Source organism: Protomyctophum parallelum, assembly GCF_964188405.1.
Source record: "Protomyctophum parallelum genome assembly, chromosome: 7".
Taxonomy (NCBI): Eukaryota; Metazoa; Chordata; class Actinopteri; order Myctophiformes; family Myctophidae; genus Protomyctophum; species Protomyctophum parallelum.
In genome coordinates this window covers 39,085,346-39,105,934 of record NC_139705.1, presented here as the reverse complement: position 1 = coordinate 39,105,934, position 20,589 = coordinate 39,085,346, and the positions used below count along the sequence as shown (strand labels likewise).

General features: G+C 46.5%; 1 protein-coding gene across 4 annotated transcripts in view; it reads left to right on the top strand.

Annotated features, from left to right (window-relative positions):
- The first annotated feature begins 2,244 nt into the window (after positions 1–2,244).
- tmcc1a (transmembrane and coiled-coil domain family 1a) overlaps positions 2,245–20,589 on the top strand; it is a 67,597-nt gene continuing 49,252 nt past the window's right edge. For 2 of the 4 annotated variants that reach the window (XR_014569486.1, XM_083768930.1), the window contains exons 1-3: positions 2,245–2,327; positions 16,736–16,785; positions 20,132–20,469. Coding sequence is in view for 3 of the 4 variants with exons in the window: in XM_083768930.1 (XP_083625056.1) it covers positions 16,779–16,785; positions 20,132–20,469 (345 nt within the window). In the remaining variant the exon portion in view is untranslated. Of the gene's footprint in view, positions 2,328–14,497; positions 14,519–16,735; positions 16,786–20,131; positions 20,470–20,589 lie in introns of those variants that run through there. The other 2 variants (XM_083768932.1, XM_083768931.1) reach the window with 2 other exon arrangements.

Sequence of the window (20,589 nt, the reverse complement as noted above, 5' to 3'; positions counted from 1 at the left end):
TGCCTGGAACAGTGAACCCCTGAGGAGGGGGCTGTGGAGCGATTAGTTGGCAAAGGAGGGATTTCCCATCATGCCTCTGGGTGCATCTGTGTTTGTTATTATTCTGTTATCCTCTGTGTTTCTGTCTCTTGTGTGCAGCATCAAACCTCCAAAAGCACTTTCACTTCTGCCCCTACGTACCTAAAACGAGTGCTGTAATGTGTGTGTGTGGGGGGGGTGTTATTGTGATTAATATGTCCACTGCCTTTCTGTCACAGAAGACAGGTGGTTTGATGTTTCATGTGCTGGAAGTGTAGGCTATTCCTGTCAAAAGAAGTTGCCGTGTTTTTATTGAACCCACACAGTTCAGTGTAACCTGTGGCCTGAGAAACAGAAATCAGAACTACTCTAGTCATACTCTAGACATGTTTCAGTTAGGTTTTTTAATGCCATTCATCGGCCAAAATAAAAATGTATAGGCCTACAACAGACATTATGTCAATTCATATAGCCTAGTGTTATAATGCAATTTCATTCCAGTTCAAGTTCATTCCAGAGCCGGCTACAGGATGAAATTACTTATTTCATATTGCGTTGTTAAATCAAACAGGCAGTGCCAGTTGTAGGACTCGGGTGGATTACTTTCGGTGCCCCCCCCCCCCCCCCCCCCAGCGCAGCGCTATAGTATTATTTTTTAATTTGCGATGAAAATGCTTCATTCTGGTGCACTTTGGCCTGTTCTGACCTCACAACACTCCATATTTGGGCATGCCTGACACAGAACTGAACAAGCTGGCTGCATATACTGCATATTTGGGCATGCCTTACAAAGAACTCCATATATGGGCATAAAAGCCCCACAGGAACCGTTCTAGTTGACATAATTACAAAAAATTATAATAATCTTCTGAGGTGTCAAGGATTGAGGTCTCAAAAACCCATTTTGACCCCTCGTGGTGCCGGGCCTTGGTTCATTCAACTTTTATATCAATTCCCATACCTGTAGATCATATGCATTGTTATGAAAAATAGAAGTTAAAGATCATCATAGTTTTTCAGTTCCCTTGTATAGCCTACAACATCATGCTGTCTCGCCTGTGCGTGGACCATAGACTGTAAAAAATATGGACAAAGCGTTCCCCGGGTCTAACATGAACGTAAAATGAAGCCTGTAATAATATGCTAATTCCTGATGTAAGTCGCCATCTTTGGTACCAGCTGGCCATTGGCTGGCTCCGTTTTGTATACCAGCTGGTCATTGGCTGCCCAGACAACGAGGCGGGACTTCCCCCCTTCTTCTCCGTTGGTTTTTATTTTGACTCGAGTGGGAGGGGAATCCCGATCATAGACTGTAATGGTAGCCACGCCCCTCAGAACATACGCGATGGTTTTTTTTCTTTATGGTCATTTTTTTAATTAATGGGACCATAATTTTCCAAAAAGAATATTATGACATTAGAAATGAGACTTTAAACTAGTGACTGGAAGAAGAAAGTATTCATGACCATGTTTATTAAGGTAATACAGTCTAGGTGAAGTTGGGCCAAAATACATGGGCCTCTATGGAGCTATGGGGCTTTTTGGGTCCGGTCCAGCGCCACAACAGGCCATTATATGAACTACCGATTTCAAATGAGGCTTCACGAAATATCTGGCTGACTGCCCCCCTGGCGTGGACTGGACAGTACAGCTCAGTTGTGTAATACAACAGTTGTGGCAAGCCAGCCAGCAGTGACCTAGTCTAAATCCCATAGCCCGGAGGACATTCAGTACAACCATGCATTGATTGGCTAGTTGGTTGTTAGGCAACGGTTGGTTTTAGTACATTTCATTTATTTACACGTTAGGGTAGCTGGCGAAGAGAAAAGGGCAAGTCTATTCTTTAAAAGTCTCACAGAGAAAATATTATTTTGTCTAAACAATTAGCCTGTTCTGTTCTTTAACTGCATAGAAGTGTCTATTTGTATGTCTCTAAATGTTTTGATGAATTGAACAATGTGGACCCTGTTGTAAACAAGTGTAACGCTTAATTGGGTCGTCCACTCACAGTTAACAGTCTTTGTATTGAGTTTGTGCTTGAAATGCACTGTAATTCTACAAACTGTTAATACATTTATCAATCAATCAATCAATCAAAAGCCGCAGGGTGAATCGAACATTTACTAGCAGTCTAGCACTAGCCAATCACAGCGTGATTGTCCGCCCGGGCAATGGGATATCGCCTCTACCTTCCAATGACCATACGTCATTGTGGGAGGGAGGGTGAACGACTGTCATAGGAGGGGTGGGGTGATCGTGAACGTCAGTCAGCCAGCTCCAACTGTTTGTCATCACCCATGTAGCCTAATGTAAGTGCCGATTTATACTTCAATTTCACATGTTCCCACGCTCACCGCCTTGATATGCTTTAGTTTGCTATGTATGCTGTTATACACCCGTGTGCCATGCGGGTGGTCTGTTGTTGAATTTCGATATAGATATTTTATCATTTCAGATGTGTGAGTGAGTCTTCAGTTAGAGTAGCGGTACTTGTAGTGCTGTCAACCTGTGTCCGCTACATTGTTACCGTGGGTAATTATTTTAAAGTCTTATGGTTGCTGTCATTGGCTGAATGGCTGTGGTTTGATAAAGTAGCATCAGTGATGTTTGTAGTCTCGCCTCCACTGGTGCCTCCACAACGGGACAATTTGGTCCAAAAGCCGGTTACTTAAACGTGCACACTCAGTAAAACAAATCCTATCTGTTTGGTTCCATTTCGTGTTAAAAGAACACTTGTAGATTTTACAACTCCTTCTGAACTGTGCTAATAGCAAACAGTTATTTTTTGAAGCCAAGAAGCGTATGTACAGTACAGCACTGCATTGGGAAAAGGTGATTTATTACATTGGATATCTACTAATTAATAAACAGCCTTTTTTTGTACTGAAATGCTGTCATATTGTCATGACAGGGGCTCTCAGAGCCAAGGCATTGGCCCTCAAATATATTCGCACATTTCAATGTAGGCTGCACAAGTTTGAAGTGAGCTCTGCAACCCTGGTTTGTCAGTATATATGCAAACCAAAAGGCTATTATGGCCTGGAATGGATGGTACATTCAAAACAACTGTACCACTGATGCTGCAAGGCAAAGACAGTGTACAGTACAGTCACTACTGCCTGCCAAGGATTCATTTAGATGATTACAACTTCGATCTCCCTTTTTTTCCTCTTTGTTGAAGAGACTGACCAGTCTGATGTAGGCTAGTTGATTTATGATTATTATTATGATTATCAATACACTGCTGCAATAGAGAACAGAACTTTACAATTATGACCTTAAGGTTTGTTGTCATTCTCTTTGTGTACTCATCCATTCTGATACTCTGGCTCTCCCTATCTCTGTTACTTGTTTTTGGGATTGCAGAACGCTTGTACCACACACACACACACACACACACACACACACACACACACACACACACACACACACACACACACACACACACACACACACACACACACACACACACACACACACACACACACACACACACACGGATAAAAAGAGCATTAGAGGGAGTGACAGTGATAACTACTGTATGCCCACTATCTGTTCACCACACTGGGTTAAGTGGCTGAGGACATGGCCATGCACCCCTTCAGGACACCAGCCTCACAGCCATTCATGTCTCACGTTGCTGGTCAGACCACCAGTATGACCACACACACACGCACGCACGCACGCACGCACTCACGCACGCACCCCTCACTTCCACCAACCAGTCATGTTGTGCCTGCCTATATTCAGGAGCTGACGATATGAGAGAGAGACAAGCTCACAACTTCGATCTGCTATTACGAAAGCTTTCCCCATAATATGGATACGGATTCTGGGGTTTAAGCTTTTAACCACTTAATAGGGCTATTTCACTTTTAAAACATATGGCTTCTTTTTAGCACCTAATCTGGCGTCTGTATACACCCCTGATAGTAGCTTAGCTTGTACAGTAAAAAAAACTATGACATGACATGCCCAAAATAGGGATGTTAGATCGAAAGTGGCGACTGTGGCTCAGGAGGTAGAGCAGGTCGTCCAATGATCCATGGGTCGGCGGTTCGAATCCCGGCTCCTCCTGTCTACATGTCGAAGTGTCCTTGGGCAAGACTGAACCCCAAATTGCTCCCGATGTGCTGGTTGGTACCTTGCATGGCTTCCGCCGCAATCGGTGTATGAATGGGTGAATGTAATGCACAATCTATGTAAAGCGCCTTGGATAAAGGCGCTATATAAAAATGCACCATTTACCATTTTAACAATAAACAGAACAGAAGACATAGGGCTGAGGGAACATAGGGTTGAGGCGACATGGGGCTGAGGGAACATAGGGCTGAGGGAACAATGGAACATAGGACTGAGGGAACATAGGGCTGAGGGAACATAGGGCTGGGGGAACATAGGACTGAGGGAACATGGGTCTGAGGGAACATAGGGCTGAGGGAACATAGGGCTGGGGGAACATAGGACTGAGGGAACATGGGTCTGAGGGAACATAGGGCTGAGGGAACATAGGGCTGGGGGAACATAGGACTGAGGGAACATGGGTCTGAGGGAACATAGGGCTGAGGGAGCATAGGGCTGAGGGAGCATATGGGGCTGAGGGAACATGGGGCTGAGGGAGCATGGGGCCGAGGGAACATACTGTAGGACTGAGGGAACATGGGGCTGAGGGAACATGGGGCTGAGGGAGCATGTGGCTGGGGGAGCATGGGACTGAGGGAACATGGGGCTGAGGGAGCATGGGGCTGGGGGAACATGGGGCTGAGGGAGCATGAGGCTGAGGGAACATGGGGCTGAGGGAACATGGGGCTGAGGGATCCTGGGGCTGGGGGAGCATGGGACTGAGGGAACATGGGGCTGAGGGAACATGGGGCTGAGGGAACATGGGGCTGGGATCTGAGGGCCAACCTCAGACAGAGTTGCCTCCTCAGCTGATCGATGCTTAATTTTGTTGAACTGTTGAAGGTAAGGACTTGGTGAAGATATGCTTCTCCTAGATCACGGCCAGAAGCCAAGTTCTGCTCAGTATTTGGCTCAGCTGATTTCCCTTGGCTGATTAATGGACCACGTGTAGCTGCTGGCATCTTTTACAACATAAATGGAGGAATGGTTTGCTTTAGATATGGCATTTAGATGGATGCCAATTTTAACGCTAGTGGGTTTCCATAAAGTTATAAATATGATAGGTTATATAGTAGGCGAGGCAGTTTGATTTGTATAGCACACTTCCACAACAAGGAAATTCAATGTGCTTTACACAGAACATCAAGAAAAGGAAGGAGGAGGACATTAGGATGCATAAAACAAAAAAAGTTAAAATGTATAGATACAGTTACAGTGCAGAAGAGAAAAAAAATAACTCGATCAAAGGCGGCGACAAACGGGAAGGTTTTAGTTGTGTTATGTAATAAATGAGTGGCAGCAAACCTGCAGTTTAGTAGTAGTTAAGCAATACACATACAGACTGCTATTGTATAGTGAAGCTGATAGTGATATGAAATGTTTTGTCTGGAAAGGAATTAAGGAACAGAGTGTGTGGCTATAGTTATGGCGACATGTATAGTAAATATAACATACTGCAATGGGATTGGTTTGGTGCAACTGCCTGTAAATATGGACTGCAGATTATGACATACTATTTAGGTGCATAGAGCAGTTGTGAATTACATTAGTCTCATTTCTGTAAATTGACATAGCTCCATGTTAGCGGGGCATTCCTTTTCACTTTCCCTGGCTCTACCCTACACAGCATCACAGCAGATTGTGATTTGGCTCAGTGATGCCCATTTAAAGGCTCAGGGTCGATGCAGCTGTGATTCAGGAGGAAGTTTCTGTGTCTCAGGAAGGAAGCAGTCATTTTCCTCTCTCTGTTTCATTTCATGGCCGTCCTTTTTTTAATTCACAATAGAGTTCTTTCTTTCTTTCTTTCTTTCTTTCTTTCTTTCTTTCTTTCGTTGCCGTGTTTTTATTGAACCCACACAGTTCAGTGTAACCTCTGTGGCCTGAGAAACAGAAATCAGAATTACTCTAGTCATACTCTAGATATGTTTCAGTTACGTTTTTTAATGCCATTCATCGGCCAAAATAAAAATGTATAGGCCTACAACAGACAGTATGTCAATTCATATAGCCTAGTATTATGCAATTTACTGAAATGAGTAAATGTGGCCACCCATTTATATCTAAATGGGTGGCCTTGGCTCAGGAGGTAAAGCAGGAGTGGGAACCGGAAGGTCTCTGGTTTGATCCCCATCTCCTACTGGCTTTGTCCTTGAGCAAGACGCTGAACCCCTAACTGCTTCACGAGTGCCCCCTGGGTGGCTTCCACTGCTCCTTTGCTCGTTTGAACAAACCTACATAGTCTATGTCAAAACAATATGTACAATTTGTATGTTCTCCTGGACTACGCAGACAACATTAGCCTGCTCTCCGACCATGTGGAACAAGCCCAGGAGCTCCTGAACAGAGTGTAGTCCGAGTGTGCCATGGTTGGCCTCCGGGCTCTGGCCTATCACCCGTACGCGCAGTGTTGGGCAAGTTACTTTGAAAGCGTAGCTTGTAAAGCTACAAGTAGCTCACCATGGCAGTAGCTTGATCAAGCTACATAGCTACCACCGGAGAGATGTAGCTTGTAAAGCTACAGCTACATGGAAAAAGTAGCTCAAAGTAGCTCAGCTACTTTTTATTTTTCAGCGTTAAATTGAGAATGTACATGCGGGAGACCCCTCCTCCCCTCTGGGAGACCCCTCCCCTCTGGGAGACCCCTCCCACCCTGCTCCCCTCGGGGAGACCCCTCCTCCCCCTGCTCCCCTCTGGGAGACCCCTCCTCCCCCTGCTCCCCTCTGGGAGACCCCTCCTCACCCTGCTCCCCTCTGGGAGACCCCTCCTCCCCCTGCTCCCCTCTGGGAGACCCCTCCTCCCCCTGCTCCCCTCTGGGAGACCCCCCTCCCCCTGCTCCCCTCTGGGAGACCCCTCCTCCCCCTGCTCCCCTCTGGGAGACCCCTCCTCACCCTGCTCCCCTCTGGGAGACCCCTCCTCACCCTGCTCCCCTCTGGGAGACCCCCCCACCCTGCTCCCCTCTGGGAGACCCCCCCACCCTGCTCCCCTCTGGGAGACCCCTCCTCCCCCTGCTCCCCTCTGGGAGACCCCTCCTCCCCCTGCTCCCCTCTGGGAGACCCCTCCTCCCCCTGCTCCCCTCTGGGAGACCCCTCCTCCCCCTGCTCCCCTCTGGGAGATCCCCCCACCCTGCTCCCCTCTGGGAGACCCCTCCTCCCCCTGCTCCCCTCTGGGAGACCCCTCCTCCCCCTGCTCCCCCCTGGGAGACCCCTCCCACCCTGTGATACCAGGGCCAATCAGAGGCCAATTAGAGGCAGCTGTCAAGTGCTGATATGCCCTCAAAGCAATCAGAAAAAGGAACAGTCCTTGATTTTTCAAAGGGGGTTCTAGTACAAGAATTAACACAGCAACCAATGGTCAAAATTTATATATTTCTTTCATGTTATTGCCCAAAATTGTAGCTTGTAACTTCAGTAGCTAAGCTACAAAAAATGACCCAAAAGGTAGCTGAGCTACTTGACGAGGTACACAAATATGAATGTAGCTAAAATACCACAAGCTACAGCAAAATGTAGCTCAGCTACGTAGCTCAGCTACATGTAGCTTAATACTCCCCAACACTGCGTACGCGTACCATAGGTTGAGAATCACTGACCTATAACATCCCATCAGAGCATCCACCTCTGACAACAACAGGAGGCACTGCCTGAAGGAAGTCAAGGACTTCAAGTATCTGGGCTCATTGGTCAACTCAACGGAACAAGAATGAGGAACTTAAAATGAGGAAGGCACTTGCATGGAGGGCCCTGAACGTCATGGCCAGTGTATGGAAGTCCAACCTCCCCCACCAAACCAAACTCAGCTTCTTCTATGCAATAGAGTCTGAGTCGAGTAGAGTAGAGTCTGTTCTCCCATACCAGTGAATGCTGAACCTTGAAGCCAACCCTGCAGAAGTAGACTACAGCAGAATGCTGGGTGCAGCACTTAACATCAGCAAGATTACACATGTTACCAACGAGAACCTGTATGATGGAATACCAGAAAATAGCAGCCAGGAGAATGAGACTAGTAGGATAAAGACACCAAGAGCTGCCAGTCTGCAAAGTAGTGCTGTGGGAACCAACACATGGGCACTGGTCAAGAGGACGTCCCACATAAACATATGTGGATGGATGTTCTCAAGAAAGACGCAGGAGGAACCAACGAGCTCGGAGCTTGCCAGATGTATAGAAAACCAGGATGACTGGAAGCAACGATTGAGGGCTCGTCTGACGACGACCTAGAGAGTATGTTCTCGGTCTCTGCAAGACAATTATTAGCGCTGTGCAATACCTGCATCTATTTATTGTGATTTGAGACTATAGGCCTATCGTCCTGGATTTTGGATATCGTAATATTGTGATATGAAATAAGTGTTCTCACACTATCAATATCGAGGCATTCCGTCAAAAATATATGCATACAGTATACAGTCATATTTGATTTTGTCATTATCACTAAGCCTGTATGTATCTACATATGTTGCGTATGTCCATCTACTTCATGCTGTAACAAAGGCCACAGGGCAGTAGTAGAGATGTCCCATGCATGTCTGATCTACGACTACAAGCTCACAGTGTGTCGTGACTCGTTGTGAGCTTGCCTTGTAGATCTGTTATTTTCAATTGCAATACTGGCATACAACTAAGTATAAATCACCCTTCAGTGTGGCTAATTTTAGAATCCACACACTGAAATAAGTCGTGAGCCTCTTGAGAAAGTCATCCATTGCCAATATCACCGGCAAAGATAAACGTCTAATAAAGTCGTTATTTTTATTTCTCGATTAAGGCTCTGAACACAATGTCTCTGTTCTCTCCAGTAGATCACACACTCCCACACTACAGAATGAAGGTGAAATTCCTTTTCAAAGGCTGTGGTTTCTAGTGGCAACAAGCTGCCAGCTTGTTGCTTTCTTCCCTGCTTTCTTCCTGGCTGGAGCCAAGAAGCAGAAGAGAAGCCGGGGTCATGCTGTGTCACAGAAGTTCAAACACTCGCTTTCAACTTGGCTTTCAAATTTAAGCCAGCATTTCACACACATGCGATCATTTGTCTGCTGTCTCATCTGACCATGTTAGTGATACCACGGCAGATGTCATCTTCCACATGGCCATGGTTTAATGCAGTTAATATATCGTGGCCTTGGGTGTCTTATTGCTTCCATGATATGGATGTGATTGTAAAATTGTGATGATGAAAACCTTTATTGAACAAAATTCACCAAATTCTTTGCTGGACAAAAATGGAAGGAATGGAAGAGTACCCTTCAGTGCTTATCTTCTCCCATGGTGTTAAGTCGAGGTTGTTGGCCCAATACTGACTTGTTGGCACCCTTCCCCGGTCTCCCAGTGCAAGCTTCAGTACCACAGCGTGTACTGATCCTTACTAGCCCCTGATAGTGGGTCAGAGAGGTGTCCAGTTGCCTGTGCTCAGAGGGACCTGATAGAGGGGCCTAGGGGACTATTTAAATAGATGCTGATGATGGGAGATTATTTATGTGGTATTGCATTTAACTTGGTCTCACCTGTCGCTGGCACCGCTAAGAGGCAGATGCCCTGTGGCCGAATAACCTCACAGCAGCCAGGTCACTTTGATCTCAGACGCTGACGCACACACGTCACCATTCGTCAACTCTATCTTGTCTTTGACCTAATCTCCGGTATGAGATTTCAGCAGCCATGCAGGTGCTTTCCAACCTGACGGCTGAGGATGATGATTTGTTACCAGAGTTTGTGGAATATGAGCCAGAGACCTGGCCCCAGTAAACACCTCTCAGGACAAGACACACTCCATACAGTATGCCTCTCTACATTATCTGCTTCCTCTACCAGGGAAAAATACCTGCGTGTTAAGTCGGTAATAACAACAAGTGTCCCCTTTTGTCACCCCTTGTTAGGATTCTAAACAGACTTGAGCACCTGTCGGTTCGAATACGGCTGCAGCCGTTGCAATATTTTTGAGGGGCGCGAGCCAATGCATGGCTTTTGAAGATGGCAACCAAGTCTATGGGATTTTTTGTTTAGAGCACTTATGATGTAAATCATTTGCCAGCCAAGTCTATGGACTTTAATGTTTGTTTAGGGTACTAAATGACAATGTAAGACATCATGTGACTGATATAAATTAAGTGGGCGGCTGGGTGCACCTCACTTCACACAAGTGTGATGTTTTCCTATACACAGGTTTAATGTTTGTCTTTACTTCAATGTTTGTTTTATAATCGCCATTGACAATGAAGTGAACATTTACATCATAATGTACCTTATTACGTCATATTGTCTCTTTATTTTTAATGGCGTTTAATGTTTGTGTTGGAACCGTTTGTTTTACATCACCATTACATCACCTAATCAACATGAGTTAGACTTATATTAGTGACCCTCACTTCACACGGGGTTGATGTTTTATATTAATATTATTTACATTATCCAGTGTTTCGCTGATTATGTGTGGGCCCACTTAGTTGTAATATGATCACTGCTCAGTGCTCACCAGTGGGCCCCGGCCCACAGCTTGACAATCGCTAGGTCTAGAGTCTACTTTGTACTAGACTACACTCTGATGGGATGTCTTTTATATCAGTGGTTAACACCACCAAGGTCGTGTGTGTGTGTGTGTGTGTGTGTGTGTGTGTGTGTGTGTGTGTGTGTGTGTGTGTGTGTGTGTGTGTGTGTGTGTGTGTGTGTGTGTGTGTGTGTGTGTGTGTGTGTGTGTGTGTGTGTGTGTGTGTGTGTGTGTGTGTGTGTGTGTGTGTGTGTGTGTGTGCGCGTGCGCGTGTGCGTGTTTATGGTTTGTCCTGTTCCCTAGACGGTAGAGGGCTCCATAGACGGCAGAATAGGGCGTTTTGTCCTGGCCTGTCAGTGAGTTATTACAGCTATTGATTCACATCGTCATATTACCTGTTCAACCCTGCACTGCCAGGCACAACACAACAGAAAGAGAGCACACATACGGCATGCACGCACACACACATCTCTTGCATACTTATCATACCATTTGCAGCTTGGTGTATAGACATCTCCTGCCTATCAGAAGAACTGACACTGCCATTCTCTGCCCTACCCGCTGCCCCGCTGCCACCAACCCTCCTACACTCACGCACACGCACGCACGCACAAATGCAATAACGATTGTTCCTGTTTCCTGCCTGTGCTGTCATTATACAGCTGCAGAATGACATATTGTCAAATTTCCATGTGTCAAAGAGAACACATGAACACATGGGCTCCGCTCACACACACTAATGTATATACTGTACGTTTACACTCTTTTTTTTTTATCCCTATCGCTCTCTCTGTCTCACACACAGACACGCACGTGCAAGCGCGCACACACACACACACACACACACACACACACACACACACACAGCGCAGCGTGAACTCTCTGGCCTAATTCCTGTCTTATTGATGTGTGTCGGTCAGTGAAAGAGGCCCCAGCACAAAGAGCAGAGATGGTGTGTGTGTGTGTGTGTGTGTGTGTGTGTGTGTGTGTGTGTGTGTGTGTGTGTGTGTGTGTGTGTGTGTGTGTGTGTGTGTGTGTGTGTGTGTGTGTGTGTGTGTGTGTGTGGTGTATTTGCGTGGCTCTGGGGAACAAAGGCTGGTCTGTTTGACATCAAATCGCAGCCTCTCTTCTAGAACACTGTACAGTCTTGTCTAAGCTATGGCCATATTTTGAGTCAACCTACATTATGGTTCAACAATGAACAACAACATGGCTGCTTCAGTTGTCACAGAATGTGGGGCAAAGTGACGACCACACTTTTGCTGAGAGTTTGAAGCTTTTTATGTGAAGTAAAATGGACAGGTGAATAGAAATGTCAGGCAGAACTGTGGAATCAAACAACAACTGGGCTGATATTTAATTCGTTTTTTGTTTGCAATGTGAACATTTTGGGTATAATGTTCTACCATTCATTCATACATTCTCTTTTCTTTCAAAATCTTTTTATTTTCGTTTTATAACAGTATGTGTGTCAAGTCACAGATTCATAGAAAAATTAAAATTAAATCATTCGATTTTAGTATCAGTGACTGTGGGGTAAACAAACGTACTGTATAAATCACAGAGATCGTGGGCAGACATATTAAGAAGACTGTTATTGTGCAAAACATGGCCCTTCAAGACAAAAGAAAAACGAAAAACATTTTCTCCCCAATTTAGTAAAGCCAATTCCCAATTCCCCAGCCTCTCTACAAGTACTCCATCTCTGCTAACCCCCACAATCAGTCATTGGGAGGGTGAAGAAAGCCTCAGGTCTCCTCCGATACCTGGGCCGTCAAGCCAACATCTTCTTTCCACCCGACAGTGAAAGGTCTCACTAGGGGGGCGTAACGCATGTGGAGGTACACGCTATCCCCCCCACCTCCTCCCTCCCCTGAGCAGGCGCCCTGACCACTTGTGGGGATCATCAATGCAGCGACAAAGATGAGCCCTCCCCATTCAGCTTCCCACCCGCGAACACGGCCAATTGTGTTCGTTGGAGCGCTCGGCCAAGCCGTATGCACCATGAAGACTAAGCTCCATGGTGGTGGGCAGGAACTTTACCCTGCACCACCCGGCCAAGCCGTATGCACCATGAAGACTAAGCTCCATGGTGGTGGGCAGGAACTTTACCCTGCACCACCCGGCCAAGCCGTATGCACCATGAAGACTAAGCTCCATGGTGGTGGGCAGGAACTTTACCCTGCACCACCCGGCCAAGCCGTATGCACCATGAAGACTAAGCTCCATGGTGGTGGGCAGGAACTTTAACCTGCACCACCCGGACGCCCCGATATTCATACATTCTCGTTTTCCTTAACCACACCACACAAGCTTGTAAATCTGCTATTTCCGCAGAATGTTGCCTATTATGAGATAATTCATCTTGAATTGCAAGTTAAATTGCAGATTGTCAGGTGCACTATACTTGACTACTTTGCCATTGCTTGTGCTATTGTAATTGTGGTACTTCATCTGCTATTATCATAATCACATGATTTGGTTCATGTAGTTCAATCATGATAATAATGATGCATGGTTTATACTATAGGGTTCTATGAACTCACATGTCTGATGGAAACTATTGAGTAGTCAGGCAGAGGCAAGGAAGCAACCAGGTGCTCAGGAGATGTGGAGGTATACAAAATATAAAAATCACACCCGTGTGAACTGAGTGGTGCAATTCCCCCCCCTGCACCTCTCTCTCTCTCTCTCTCTCTCTCTCTCATAATAGCAGGCACAGCACTATCCCTCTCTCTGTTTCTGGCGCCCCCTACTGGTACTAATAAGTCATATACTCGTGCTCATGGCCACATAGGTGAACACGGACATTGCTGGTTGTAGGAGTGGTTGCACCACTCAAAAATAGTGAAATGGTGCTCCTGGGATCAATCAGGATAAAACATCTATAGAAAAATGCCGAGATCCGGATCTCCGCTTTTTTCTAGTGAGTAGCCGGTCTACTTATGAGGAGGCAGTGTGAACACTTAGGGCCGATTCATACTCCTATTTTAGAGCCGAATAAAAGTCGGTTTGGCTCGGTAGAGCCTACAATGTGACGTCATTTGAGGTTCGGGGGGGGCGGGTACCGTCCTAAAGTCGTCTCTTCGGTGCTACTGAAAATTTCTGACGAGCCGAAATCATTTCGGCACTACAGCGCCGAAACAGCGGTAAAATAGGAGTATGAATCGGCCCTTATACGCATTTCTCAGATTGTAATACATTTGTAACTACTAGTACCATACCTTATGGATTTGCTTGTTTAAATGAAGCCAGAATGAACCAGAGTTGTGTAGTATTTACCACAATAACAAAATACTTGTGTCTGCTGTCCAATTTACTAATAATCTCCAGCACAGTAAAAATCCTCTGGTGTGTGTGTGTGTGTGTGTGTGTGTGTGTGTGTGTGTGTGTGTGTGTGTCGCGGGTATATGTGTGCGCACCAGTGCTGTCTGTGTCCCTCTCATTCAGCTTGTCTCTGAGACAATGACACCGGCACAGGAAGACCCACAGCTCATCTGAATGGAATGAGCTAGACTCGCTATAGGGACAAGGTCAGGAGCGAGGGCCTGCACACACGCGGACGTGTGCACGAGTGTGTTTATCAGGATGCAAGCCTGACAAGCTTCCAGAAAGGCCATTGTCCGCGGGGTCGCAGCTCGTCCACCTTTGACAGAGCAGCAGTGATTGGGAGAAACATGCTGACTCATTGTGGCTGGTGCTGACACCTGTTGACTCTGATAATCGCCCCTCTGTTTTCTGCTGCTGCTGCTACGGCTACACAGCCACAGCGAGCGCGAACGTCCAGTCACTAGAACATTTCTAGGAATGCTCTGTGTGCAGTGTTCACAAACAATTCTCTGTCTCTGGTTCCAATGACGTAGATTTACAGAAGCGACCGAAAATATTGTGACAGCTGAAGGTCCGTATAGTACTCCGTAGAGTGTGTATTTATTTGCGGTTAACTGGTATGGAGGAAGAAACCACTGAAGACCTATTTTATACGTTACAATCTCACAACGCCTCAGGATGCGATGCTTGTAGATGCTATTTCGTTTTTTTTTAAATAGTGGGATGCCAGGGTTAACCGCAATGCTACAGCAGGAATTGTTAAGTGTAGAATCCACACACTTTGTTGTGTGATGTGATCTTTCAACCACTGTCAACTTGACGTCCCTAATTTGGGCATGTCATAATAGAGGGTATGCGCATGCTTAAAGTGAATGGCACATCGAGTGGCACATCGAGTGGCAAAGCAACATGCAAAGTGAGTTTAATATTGTTTAACGTTGTTTAATGCAATCAGATAGGACTTTTCTGTTTGGATGTATGGGCTGTCAAGGCCAGAAAGTACATTTTTGCCACTCAGTAGGCGTTCCCGCATAACTCCCTGGTTTGATAATGATGTCACTCGCATAGCCTCTATTGGAGAATATTTTTCACCTATTATGTCACAAGCTGAAACCATTATAAGCTAAAAAAACCCCACTTTGTAGATTGTCTATTTTCTACCGTTTGTAAATTAAGCAGTGTACTGCGGCGCGGCGCGACACACACACACACACACACACACACACACACACACACACAGTGACAGGTCATGTCCGACTGTAGAGCTTTGTCCCTAAAGGCTCCTGAAAGAGGATTTAGAATCTAAAACGGTAGACAATGCAGAAAGCATTCCAGTAGTGTTGCGTGATTGTATCCCCTCAGTCCTGCAGGCTGCATGGATAGCAGAGGATTTTCTAACATGATGTTAGATGATAGAACGGCCCTCAGGTCCGGATTATCTCTACATCACTATCAAATTGAGCTGTTCGTCGATGGCTGCTGTAAAAAAAAGGGCCACGTGCAAGTGTAGTAGTGTACGTATGTGTGCATGCGTGCGTGTGTGCGTGCACAGCTCTCTGAAGGACATAATCAGTAACAACAGGTTCAAGGTGTCCCAAGCCGAGTGTTGTTATTACAGTTAAAAGCCCCCTGTTGGGTGTGTGTGTGTGGGTTTTGTGGTGTGTGTGTGTGTGTGTGTGTGTGTGTGTGTGTGTGTGTGTGTGTGTGTGTGTGTGTGTGTGTGTGTGTGTGTGCGTGTGCGGCTAGAGGGAGCAGTCTGCCACACTATAACACAATCTGAGAGCGTACGTATGTCGGCATGTGTCCATTTGGTTACATGTGTACGCTCTCAGAGTTAACATTAACACTGAGTAAAATTGTACTTAAGTAACAGTCCTGGAGTATTTACTATTTAGTACTTTCCCCCATTGTGTAAAAGCCTAATACTTTTGTAGTACAGCTGTGTCACTTGCACATGACATCATCATCACATCATGCTTTCCTGTAAGAAATCTGTTGGTCTTTTGATCGTTGGCTCCAACTCCGTTTTACAAAAAAGTATTAATTATTGAATTAATACTGTATATTATCTATGATATGGGTGTATAATGTGGCTGAAAGGACAATCGTCTGTTTTTTGTGTGCAAACCCTGGTCCCTAGTTGCAGGGTAAGGAGGTGACATCTTTAGGGACGCCAAATGAGCTCCCAGCGGAAGCACAGTAGCACACACACACACACACACACACACACACACACACACACACACACACACACACACACACGCAGGCACTCTTATCTTAGCGACTTACCTTGTCAACAAATGAGAGGGTAAAATGGCCACATAAGTAGAGTGCAAATAAAAATAAAAAGTAGTGCTTCAGAGAAACTAGGATACCAGGTTAACGTCAAACCTACCATCTGTCTTAAGTGCACGCACGCACGCACGCACGCACGCACATTCAGACACACACACACACACACACACACACACACACACACACACAATTCATGTCACATCTTTAGGGATGCCAAATGAGCTCCCGGCGGAAGCACAGTAGCACACACACACACACACACACACACACACACACACACACACACACACACACACACACACACACACACACACACACACACGGCCAGTACAGTACAGTACAGTACAGTATAAGTAACCAGTATTTCCACAGCTGAGGGAGGAAGTGATTATTGATCACAACAGGAGGTGACAGCACTTTTTTTGGTAACTAAAGTTCAGTGATTTCTATGAGATATTGCCTTAATTATACTCCCCCTCTCTCTTTCTCTAAGGTAATCCAGGACACTGAGTCAGACTAGGCTGCCAGTTGGGCTGATGGTAGGTGGGTTTTCCTCTTATATTGTCCATTATTTATCTCTCTCTCTCTCTCTCTTATTCTCTCTATTTTCACCTCTACATTAGTCATTTATTTTCCGCTCTCTCAGCTTGCATGGGTCTGTCTGCTTTACAACCTTTTGTACTATATCTTGCATCAGTCTGTGTGTCATTACGTTAGCCTGGATCCTGGTGCGTGGGAATGACTCACTTTCATGTACAGTGCATTCGCTCATTAAACACATTTGAATTTTGCATTTCATGAGACTTTAAAGCACTGTCGAACTTTGGTGGAACCTAATTTGTGTAGCTACATCTTGATATACAGAAGGTCCAAATATTGTCCATCATCTTTATCGGTTGTATTACTAGTACCGGTAGTAACATATAGTGTCAACTAACGTGTTAATATTGCTTTCTGTCCTGGCAGAATCCAGTGTGAACAATTTCAACTGTGAGATGAAGATGAAATGACATCACAGCAATTATATAATTGTTATATGGCAAATATAACCGGTCACTCGCTTCTTTTTAACGCCTTTTTGCCATTATAAACACATTTGAACCTATTTTTTAGAACAGAACACGAATTAATAAATCGACAATAACCAGGATGGTTCTTTACACACCATCTATGTCAGTGTGATGTTAAGCCATGCTTTCCATGCTTGCTGAAAATATCAACAAGCTCACATACTGTACAATTTTGGCGAGCAACACATACAACGGAGGAATGAATCAGCATTAGTCCGCTCCTGTCCATATACTTTTCTGACGGGCACTGATATCAGATGAATGGTGTGCTGCTGGTTTTATTTTTCAAGCATCATACACGCGACATGGCAATAACTGTCACTCCTCGTTCACACAAAGCTCTATTGACATCGCTGAAAGATCAATGACATATGCCAGTGCATCTACATTAAACTAAGATACTCTAGTGGATTTTAAAATGCTTGCATATGATTATTTGCAAAAAGCTCCGTTCACACTTCCCAAAACACTTGTCTCTCCTACGGTTGGAAGCTCACATAGCATTTGCTACAGATGGAGAGACGCTTGGAGGGGTAGATGGCCCCTACGCCTTGATGCACTAAGAGGAACGGGACACCCTAACCTACGCGTGAACCCACATACTGTAATAGAGGGGTAGTGCCAAGACGTAGGCTGAAGGGGAGGGGGGGAGATTATTAGGATTGGTCCTGACTCAGTGAGAGGGGGAGTGAGAGAGAAAGAGGGAGAAAGTGAGACAGTCTATTTCGCCTACGTGATAACCTGTCCAATGCTGCGTAGGCTACCAAAAACCTGAAGGTGTCAGTGACTACTGCCAGTGCCATAACCCACAGCAACAGTGGGCAGTGCCATAACCCACAGCAACAGTGGGCAAGCTGATAACACGTACTACTGCCAGTGCCATAACCCACAGCAACAGTGGGCAAGCTGATAACACATACTACTTCCAGTGCCATAACCCACAGCAACAGTGGGCAAGCTCATAACACGTGCTGCGTTTTCTGCTTGTGTATATATTATATCTAGAGGTTCTGGCCGATACGCGGCCCTCACACCTACGTTGGAACGGCGGTTCTGTACAACTACAAACTCATATATTATATGCCTATATATGGACATATCTGTCGGATTGGCGCTTCTGGATAACTGCATATCGAGTCCGAACAACTCGATAGCGGGCACCGCAATCCATCCGGTTCTTGCCCACGCAAATGCCAAGTTTGAAATTCAGCTCCCATATGCACATGACCATATACAGTATGGGCATAGTGGCTGTGGACAACCAGATCTTCACATACAGTATGCCTATGGGCAATGGGCATATCAGGTTTGTTATGTCTGGGTCATAGTGACCCGCCGCCTGGCAAATTTTAATAGGATATAAAATTTGTTTCCCCAAAACAACGTACCAGCGATTGTTGTACGTTCATTTATGTGCATGATGAAAGTATGATTTTCAAACAAACCCATCTGGTTCGTCAATGACAGACCACAGATCTAACACATAAACCGATGGACAATATTTTGACTTATTTATGACCATGAATCAGCCCATGGTTCGATTACAGTTCAGCATCTCTTCAGCTGCTGTCTTGGGAAGACAGGAGTTCCTTTTGGCCAAACCTCGGGCTGGATCGTTCCTGATAAATCACTGTAGCAAAGAGTTGCTGTGTACTCACATGCGTGTACATTGTAAGCACATGCTAACAGTGAGCATGTGAGTGCATGTGCCAGAGAATGCTTGTATTCTGCCTCCAACAGAGGGATCTACTGTTGGACTCATGAATCATTGAATTCCAAATTAAGTCACATGATTAATGAGTGAAAATGAAAACCATAGCGATTCAGGGTCCAGGCTACATGATTCCAGCATCTCATAATTCATCATCTCCTCTCTCTCTGTGCTTAGACCAGCATGGCTACTTGTTCCTGATTCACTGATGCATGCTTCTTCTGTGGACGTGTGCCTTTGACCGCTGCTGAGCCCTTCTTCTGACCCTCTCCCAGAAAACCCCCACTTCTTCATTCCTCCCTGCTCTCAGACTCCGCTGTGTTGCAGTCTTCTACTATGCATGTTATTTTCCAGTCACCACACAGGTGACGGGACAAGGTCGGGACGAGCTGACTCCCGCTCCCCATAGAGGCCATATAGAGAGGCAAGTGATTCTGTTCTCTGTGACTCTGTCCCCATAGAGGCCATATATATAGAGAGGCAAGTGATTCTGTTCTCTGTGACTCTGTCCCCATAGAGGCCATATATATAGAGAGGCAAGTGATTCTGTTCTCTGTGACTCTGTCCCCATAGAGGCCATATATATAGAGAGGCAAGTGATTCTGTTCTCTGTGACTCTGTCCCCCGTCTACTGTGTGTTACCGACTGCAACGGCCCCATCGTTACCTTCAGGAGGGGTCTGCAGGGGGCCAAATGCAACAGGAGGGCAACAGTCAGAGGTTACCGGATGGCGTGGGTTTAGATTTAGGTTCAGGCCTCGGGGCTAGGGAAACCTCAAGGGGTCCCACTCCCCAGCGCCACGGGACCCTGAGACGGGCCTTGTCCTCGTCGGAGCCCCCTTCTCTCCGTAGGATTGGCCAAAGTGCCAGGGAGAGCGTGGGGTTCTTCGGCCAGGGGCTCCGACTGCTGTTCCAGCAGCAACGCAGGCGTCTGCCCCTCGCACGCTCCGCCACCACGATCGCCTCCTCCTCTTCCTCCTCCTCCTCTTCCTCGGTGGTGTCCACCGGCAGCATTCCCTCCTCCGCCACCGAGGATGCCCAGGCGGCGTCCCGCTGTCCTCTTCCTCATGACTCTGACCCCCCCTCTGCTCCTGTGGTTCCCTCCCCAGCTGGCCGGGGTTCGGCCCCCGCGGGCACCATGAGGCGGGGGACCAGCCTGCAGAGCCGCCGCAGCAAGGGCGCCGGGACGGGCTCCGGGTCGGGGTCCAGCAGCGCAGACCGCAACCCCCTCCTGAGAGGCAGCCCGCAGGCCCTCCATCGGCGACACACGCACGATCCGCAGCATCAGCAGCACCACAGCCGCCGCCGCCGCTCGTCCTCCACCTCTGACACCACACCCAGCGGCCCCGCCCCCGGACACCCACCCTGCAGCGGCCCCGCCCCCGGACACCCACCCAGCGACGTGCTGCTGTCGTCGGGCTACCAGTCGACGGACGAGGCTGACCGGGTGAGTGACAGCAGCTGTGAAGCATATTCACAGGTGGGATCAGAGTGTGTGCTGTGGGTTGAACTTCAGGTCAGGTTAGGTTTAAAACAGTATTACAATAACGGTTTACAAATGAAACCA